We start from the raw sequence: 8,960 nt of genomic DNA on the forward strand, positions 1-8,960 counted from the left end.
TAGAACTTGGCACTTGTGCCAACACATTAACAGAGCAATTTATTTTAGTTTAGGATTTTTCCCTTTTGAAATGAACCGTTGAGTTTGTATGTTCTTGGTCTGTAGTAAGATACAGGAAGAAGAGATGAAAATACAGGTAAAATCTTCACTGACCATTTTTAGGCAAGCTTGTTGGTTTTTACATGATTTTTTTGTCAGCTGTTTGGTCTCTTTAAAATGTTATAAATAGTATGGAAAATAAAAATGAAAACTTGTATTAATACGCAAAAATGTAACTTTGGCATATGACATGTATGTGTTTGGCATGCATATAATACACAGTGTCCCCATGCATATGACACGAAATTTGTTGGCATGCATATAATATGCATTTTTCTCGTATATATGATACGCATTTATTTCTACCATCATGCAGCATAGACACGCAAAAGTCCATTTTTGTGTATCAATACAACACGTTTTTGTTTTTATTTGCCATACTTTTTATATGCTCTTTCTTGAGGACAGGTAGGTTTAGTATAAAAACGACTGTTTTGAGTTTATTGGCAAAACTGCTTGTTCAGTTTGCTCTGAATCAATCAGACACTTTGATTATGTTTTGTTTGTTTAGAGTGTTTTTTTCAGTCTGGACAAAACAAAAAAGGCACTAAGTGAAGTGTGTATTTTCCCTCAATACATTAAAGCTAAATAGCCTGTCATCCTCATGTTTGTCTTTGCCAGAGATATAGGCCCAGTTTTGTTCAACACCTGCATACTCTCGTACTAAAAGCAATTGCAAATAAAGACTGCATTCACCTATTAAAGTGCATTCATTTTATACCCTATAAACACCATTTAATATTTCTTTATTTTCTGTTTTCTCTTTAGACATCAGCTATAAGTCCATTCCAAAGCTACAACTATATCCAATAAGAGATCCAGTTTAGACTATTTGTGAGTCATATATGCTAAAGCAGCATTTTTTGACAGCAGTGTCAAAAGAGCTGAGCGTCTGCTCTGGCAAGACCTGTCTCATTACACTGAGTAGCTTTCACAGTGCACGTCTCAACCTCTCAAGATTTATACAGATTTTCATCAACATGAAGAGATGCAGGGAGCTAGCAAAATGTTAGTTTGTTAACCAATTTTGGTAAAGAAATCAGGCTTGTTGTATAAAAGAAAGAGCACAATGAAATGAAAGAAATAAACCCATTTGAGTCAATTAACTTGGGTATGTAATTACAGTATACTGTTTAAGACAAGAATACAGCACAGTGAATTGTAGTACGCTGATATACTGTGCTATATAGCTCTTTGGGGGGATAAAAATCAATATTTGGGGTGATTTTGTAGATGAATTAAAAGCATAGATAAACATAATAGAACAAAGATACAAATTCTTCTTCACTGGATCCAATTTTATTGTGCAGACGACTCCAGAGCACACACACACGTCACGCACCGGAAGCATGCGCGCCCTCAGATCATTTGGACATGGTAGTGTACAAGAGGTAAAAAAACTATAGAAATACTGTTTGTTTCTCACACAGACCGTTTCGTGTCTTAGGCCATCCATGTATCATTACGATGGGGTATGGTTTAATTTGGATTTCTCTGTGCATGTTTTGTTTTCCTTTCATAGAGGAAGTTCCCTATACCAACCATTATATGACTGAAAGACTACAACGGCTTGACTTAAAAATCTAAAAATTTTATCTAATGAAGAAAAAAAGGCACCTACACCTTAGATGCCCTTGGGGTAAGCTGATAAACATCAGAATCAAATTTTAGCTTCAAAGTGAACTATCTGATAAATCTGTGTTACAGCTACAAAAATCACTGTGTTTTGCTGTTTGACTTACATTCACGGCACAGAAAGCAACAGGAACTTTACACTGCTGTGTACTACTTCTCAATTGTTTACCTTCACCTAATCCAAAACAACTGTGTTTACAAGGATACTTGCAGAGACACGCGTTTTGACAATTTCGAGTGCATGTAATTTCAGGGGTCCAAAATGCGTGCTTTATATTAACCTCCTTGTTATTGAGTCGTGGTGCTGGTCTAAATTTCAGCATGGATTTTTGACTCTTCATAAATGCGCCATAGTCTGCTGTGTTGGTTCCCAAACGTAGAAAAAAATACTGTAACAAAATGCTGCTCCAAACATCAAATTGTTTTTCAAAGGCCTTTTTTGCTCGTATCATAGACTCTAGCTCCAACAGAAGCAGTCGACTCAAAAGATGCACCAACTTTCCCTTTCCTGTCAGCACATAATTATCACAGCAACTGGATTACAGCTTTTGCTCCAGAGAATATGGTGACCTGGATTAATGACACGTGAAAGCAATCTCCAGACCCCGCCGTGTCTAACCCACAAGGGCATGCTCAGCCCAGCACCTAATAAACATCCCACACCAATGAGGATGCACAGGACTCAAGCAGGTCCCTCCAGGCTGTAAATCCAACAAATTTAGTCCCCGCAGCCCCATGCATGCTCAGAACCTGCTAGGGCTGACAGATCTAGCAGAAAGGATCTGAACATGACAACAGCAGCCATCTAACAAGAGCAGTGATGTGTGGAACATACAAGGAGAAACGGGAAGAAGAATTTAAAAGGTGACAAGAAAAAGCGCTTTGCATCCTTGCGTAAGGTGGGTGATGGTGCCTCAGTATTGATCCGAGCCCATGCAGATGCTGACAGTAATTGTGTGTCTCTGTGTTGACTATAATGAATAAAATATCATGCAAAGAGTGTTATTGTGCCAAGAGGATGTCATCACTTTCTCCGTGTGAGTAATAATGGCCCATTAGTGCAGCTGCAGGTTACTCATTACTGTGATTGTCTGGGAAATGAGGAGCTTGTGAATCTATTTGTACTCTAATTGTTGAGGGGGAACGGAGGACCTCGACTGTTCGGAGCGCTGAATGTTTGGCCTTCCATAAGTACAATGGGAGATTTTTCTAGCTCTCATTACATTAGTGTGAAAACCCTAACCACAGAAGCCATGAAAACTTAACACACATTCAGGCACACATGCAAATAGACTGTTTTAATATTGATGAGCTGATGTGTTAATAGATAATGCGACTTTGTTTCACCATATACAGAGGGCAAATATAGTACAAACGAACATTTTTTTTTCTACATGTGTACCTAAGTATTGTATCAAACCCCGTATGTACTTCATTTAGTAACTCTTGCCGCAGACAGTGGAAGTGTGCCTTCAAAACTTGAATTGAGAATGCTATTTAAATTCCAGTTCCAGGTGGCATGATACATATGACGTGATACTAAATTGCAATTCATTTTGAACATAAGCAAGTCTCTTTACAATTATATGAAATGTAAATAAATTCACACAGTATACCAAATTACACTTTAAAAAAACTAAGTTCAGACAAACATAGAATGTTGGCATTGAATAAAATTTATTTTGATGTAAATTNAAAAAAAAAGGAAAGCCAATTCTAACTCACTAAAAATGAATAATATTGTTCTAAATTCTGCTACAGACACTAATGAAGTACTATACATTTTTTTATCAATTCGGAATTATGGTTTTGCCTACTGAACAATAAAAACGACAAAAATAACAAGGGAGGGGCTCAAGTCATGTCTAAGGATCTTAAGGAATTGCAAAATGCCAAAAAAAGACCCTCTCTCTTCATAATTAGCACGAAAACTTTGTAAAATGCATTTTGACCTTTATTCCAGTAAGCAACAACACTGTGAAATCAGTGTTGGGCAGAAAAACAGAACACCGTTTTAATGCTTTTGTGTTCGTAATTATGAACTATAGCTGTCTTAGTGTTTTTTTGTTTTTAACTGCAAACTAAGAGACTGTTTCTGTAAACATGTGCAGATCGTTTGCGGTGCCTTTAATCTCAGAACCTGTGTGCAGTTGGCTTAGTTAATTGCATCTCATTTCAGCAGATTGCACATTCGTGACTGCCCAGAAACTCCATTTGGTTATAATGCCAGGGGACTTGGCAAATTTAATTAGTGCTAAAATAAAAAGAGGCAGAGAGAGGTCCTGAAGAGAGGCAGAGCTATGAAAGAATGAGAAAGGAAGGTGAAAAGAACGAGTCAGGGGTTTTTCCAAATCAGAGGGTTTTATCATCTGAACAACATAATTTAAAAGGATGTGATGCCTATGGGTATACAATACTTGACGCCGGCATCCAAATAAAACCCTGTCATGTCTGAAATTCATCTTAATTTTCCTGTTATATGGTTGGTGGTCAGAAATCACAAGATTAGAATCTTTAATTAAAAACACGTTTACAATGCCCATTTTTCTTACGCAATAGGTTGTATTTCTGCGTGAAATAGAATGTTTAATGTGTAGAAAATTGGACAGGACTTGATCAAACGTGGCCTCGGCTTACTTCTTCAGAGAGGACCTCGCTGAACGGACAATACCTCACTATAGATCCTTATGAGTGGCTCCGAACATATCATGTCACAACCAGCGAGGACCACAATGCAGACTTTATTCCTACTGATAAGATAAACTGAAGCTCTGCCTTCATTTTTCTGCTTTCCGGACAGACAGAAACTCTTACTTTTCTACCTAACACCAATGTGACATATCTCAAACTATATCACACCATGTGAATTCATTTAAGCCAGAGAAGAACTGGTCCCCTCACTGAGCCTGGTTTCTTCCAAAAGCACTTAATAATGATTAATATTTTTGACTTGATGGCACCAGAGATGGGCACTCGAGTTGCATTTGTATAGACTTCAGACATGGCTCAGACTCGAACTGAAATGACTCCGGACTTGACTCAGACTTTAAGTTAAAGACTTGTGAATATCTCTGGCATCTATGGCACTAGCAAATTCGAATGAATAAAGTGAATGCCATCAAGGACGTTTGCTGCCGTACCATTGCAGGCGCAGTTCTATCATTGATTGGATAGAATTGATTGGCTCTTGACAAGTAGGCATTGCATATTATTTATAACAGCTTGCACTAATGCATCATGTACAATATGACCGGCAATGTGCATTAAAAAAATGAATAGTGGTTAGTGCGAATAGTGTTTTTTTCCTGCTCGTTTACATTCTCTAACTGTTGCTTTGTTTTGACAGCTTTGACCTGCAAGAGAAATTCATGACCGTAGAAGAAGACAAACAACCCAAAATAAGAGATCACTTCAACTCTCCCTTCTCATTGACTCTAACAGTGTCTGTTGATCTGCTCTGACACGGCTGACCTTTCCAGGTCCTGCAATGTGCCCGCACTGTTCGTGCCAGGCTAAAAAGGCCACACTATGCCTGAGAAACTTTGCTGCCACATTACCACCCCACCACCGGCAAGAACTACCCTGCATGTTCACAATAACAAAAAAAAAAGAAAAACCCGCACGATGCTTTTGCACTGCTGCACTAATCTGTATTATTAGATTATAGAATACCGTGAGTGCTGTAAATTCCAAGTGGCCTTTAAACACATGAAAAAACGAGGATCGTATGTCCATGAAAAGCTTCCTCCACACACAGAGTGATCCATCTTAACGGAAATAAACAGAGCTGGGTATCAGGATGAAATTTTCATACAGACACCACTTAGCACATGCGGTTCAGAGAGCAAAAGCGCCTGTTGTCAGAAGAGATTTATTTGCGTCTCCTGGTGTATCTTTAGAGAAGCAATGCGAAGCAGCATTTTGAAAGCACAGAGAGAGTGAGAGATTGATTTATGTTTCATTTGGGCTTCGGTTCTCCGTCGCATGCCGACTGTGAACTTCCAGAATGAGTTGGCTGATTCTGCAGAGATGAATCATATAACTGTGGTCTTGCCGTTTTGGGGTATGTGTGTGAATTTCTCTTCACCCCATAAATGTCTCCTCTCTGAAACTTCCTTACAGGCGACATGCGTTTTTATAGCTGTTCCTCAAAATGAGCGCTTTAACATTTTCTTTCATTACAATACATGTAGGCCTAGCGACTAATTATTTTGATCCGTATGCTTGGCGGCTGTTAAAGTGAGTGATCGGTTGAAGTTTTCATGATAAAAGAGCAGAACTGACACGGACACAGCCAGTTGTGTCAAACATAATTCATGGACTAACATTAGATCAGCAAGTAGCCGTGGATGACGACAGAGCTATTTTATATGCTATTTACGAGAACGACATTCACAGGCACTAAAAACACATATGTCTTTTATTCACAGGCACTTATAAAAGTGAAAGTCTGCATATTTTTGCCATATTAAGCCATCATTATACTTAGTAAACAACTAAAATAACTTTTTAATGGCTTGCTTGTCCAGACTGGCACTGTCAGGTTTATAGATGGAAATGCTCGACGGCTCAGCTCGGCTTTATGATACCTCGTTTAAAGTTCATTACAGCACAGGCTCTCAGTCATTTAAACGGGAATGCAGAATCCGAGTAAGAGAGCTATGGTCACAGATACTGTAGAAAATAACATTTTAGGCTTGGCATTTAGTCATTTTGACCGGCTCTCTCTTTATTGTGCATTTTAATGTGTTTGCCATAAAGCATGTTGGGTGATAAGTTAATAATATCACTGTCACATTAATCACATCACTGAATGACACAGAGAGGCCACAGGCAAAGAAAACCCCCAATTATACTGTCTTTTCTGACATGGTGAATATAACTATTTAAAATCATATGTGAAGTAGATTAATCTTCACATGAAGAGAAGACTAATGGTGGACTAAAATACCTTCTGAACAGTGAAAGAAACATCGCAGAGGGCATAAAATGGGAAAATGGATTCATAATGCACAGATCTCTTTGGAGAGCGTTTGTGTGGCAGAGGAAATATGTTAAATTAAGTTTACCTTAAATACTTAGTTTCAGGGGTGCAGTAGTGGTTGGCACAAATTTTGACTCAGATATGTAAACTCTCCAAATGACATCCCACTAAATTAAACGGGACTGAAATCTCTGAAGGAGATCTGAGTGCACTGTGAACACAAAACTTTATTATTTCACAATAACAGTCACACACAATAAGAATCTTAGATTCCCATAGCAGTGTATTTTTGTGGTAAGCAAAATAAGAGCTTTTTATTGATGGACAAAAATAAGGCCTGGTTACTTTCGAACCCAGGTTTATTGTGCGTGAAAACAGAAAGGGGTGTGAGTGCAACCAAAATATTTCCACTACATTGCTTAAATTACTACTTAATGGTAGTAAAAAATATTTTCTAAATTGTAATCGAAGATTATAGAGTATGGTTTCCAAAAACAATACTATGCAGCCTTTTTTCGAAAATGTTACTTTAATTGTATTGTAATGCCGTTTCTTTTCTTGTTTTAATGTTTTAAAAAAAAAGTTGTTCATACGTCAAATTTTTCTGTATATTGCTTTGTTTGTTTGTTCATAATAATTAGTGGCTTAGTAGTTGTAGCAGTACCTATTAGTAGTCTTATTAATGAGATCTAAGCCCACTTTTCCAAGAGTGTGAAAGCCATTTTGGTCTAGTCAAAGTGGTCTGAGTGGACTCATGTGTGAAAACACCCTCAGACTACATTTTACACTTCATCATTACCTTCATTAGAGGCAACAGAGCGGCAAATGAATTCTCCGAATTAGTTTATGAGAGAGAGAGAGAAAGAGGGAGGCGCGTTACCTCTTGCGCTTTGGAGGCTGCCTTTTGTCCATTATCACAGGCACGCAGTTGGTCAGTTCCGTCCAGTCCGCGTGCAATCCGCAACTCCAGCCCGTGGAGAACCTCGAGAAGAGCCATGACTCCTGCTTGCCGGGCCGGTGGCACGTGCATTTCTTTTGTCCCGCTTTGCAGTCGCACGGCTGCTCCAAGCGGATATTCCTGACCAGGTGCCTGCCGAAGGTGGTCCCGCCTGTCTTCTGAATGTGCAGAAACACAATCACATCGTCTCCCTTGATGTTGAAATCGACGTCGCGTGTCAGATCGCGCTCCGTGAAGTTGAATTTGGACGCACATTTAGTTGGGCTGTCTTCCTCCGGGTCATCGGTGGTCGGGTCTGGAGTGGACGGGGGACCGATCCTAACGAGTTTGTCTCCTGTCCTGAAATGGCAAGCCTGGCCGCCCGCCGGACAAATATACTGGTACCCAATCATGACAAAAAGAATGGCTAAAATTGGGATGAAAATCCATTTGTTGGGTTTCTCATTCATTTTAACACAAGGAAATTCTTCATGCAGTTAGTGTGAATCATGATCTCCTCTCCAGGTCTTCCTCCAGGACGTCCGCGTGGGATCCAGCCCAAAAAACCCATGCCACATGTTGATATGGTAAAAAAGATGCGCAGAAGTGTGACATCCAAGACATCACATAAGAAAAAAAACTTGCTCTCTCGCAAAGTTGCGAACAAAGTGTAAGTCACCGAACAAAACGCGTAACCAAAGGCTGTTTAAGAACCGAACATCGTGGTAAAAATAAAGTGCAAGGCTTCAAAATGCCAACGTTTGCTCGTCGCGTTCAGATGAAACGCTTTGAATTGCCTCGTTGCTCTGTTTTAGTCTGCGGAATCTCCGCGCACTCGCGATGAGAGCGTGCTCTCCATCCATCTCGCGACGCGCATCGGCGGGATGATGCGAATGATGTCAATGAGACGGTATAGCGCGAGCTCTTTCGTTGCACGCAAACAATTTCATCTGCACCTGGTCCCAGTCCAGCGCTCCGCTATATTCAGCAATAAAGTGTCGCCACTGCTGAGAGAATTCTCTGTGTGCATGCCATTATGTTCTTCGCAGTTCTTTGCTCTGTGCAATCTTTGTGCCATATCACTTTGTGGGAAATCCTGTAAAGGGAATATTAACGTCATTTGGAGGCAATCCTGTTTGGGTGAGAAGCCTTATGGCTTATTGTACATTCTGGANTTTTTGTGTTTATTAGTACCAGGTAATAAACGTCTCTGCTCGTGCATCTCAGCTGTCACCTGCCAAGTGAGATATTAGTAGATTAGTGCTGTCATATTTCAGACCGAGACTATTTATTATCAGACTAAGT

The 8,960-nt window shown here is 39.5% G+C and overlaps 1 protein-coding gene across 1 annotated transcript in view; it reads right to left on the reverse strand.

The window, feature by feature from the left end:
• LOC122352021 (heparan-sulfate 6-O-sulfotransferase 1-B-like) overlaps window positions 1–8,787 on the reverse strand; it is a 10,346-nt gene extending 1,559 nt beyond the window's left edge. Inside the window, exon 1 of the mRNA XM_043249495.1 lies at window positions 7,599–8,787. Within this exon, the coding sequence (XP_043105430.1) occupies window positions 7,599–8,125 (527 nt within the window). The 5' untranslated portion in view covers window positions 8,126–8,787. The remainder of the gene's footprint in view (window positions 1–7,598) is intronic.
• Between the last annotated feature and the right edge of the window lie 173 nt (window positions 8,788–8,960).

The sequence above is a fragment of the Puntigrus tetrazona genome, chromosome 9, assembly GCF_018831695.1.
Source record: "Puntigrus tetrazona isolate hp1 chromosome 9, ASM1883169v1, whole genome shotgun sequence".
Classification (NCBI taxonomy): domain Eukaryota; kingdom Metazoa; phylum Chordata; class Actinopteri; order Cypriniformes; family Cyprinidae; genus Puntigrus; species Puntigrus tetrazona.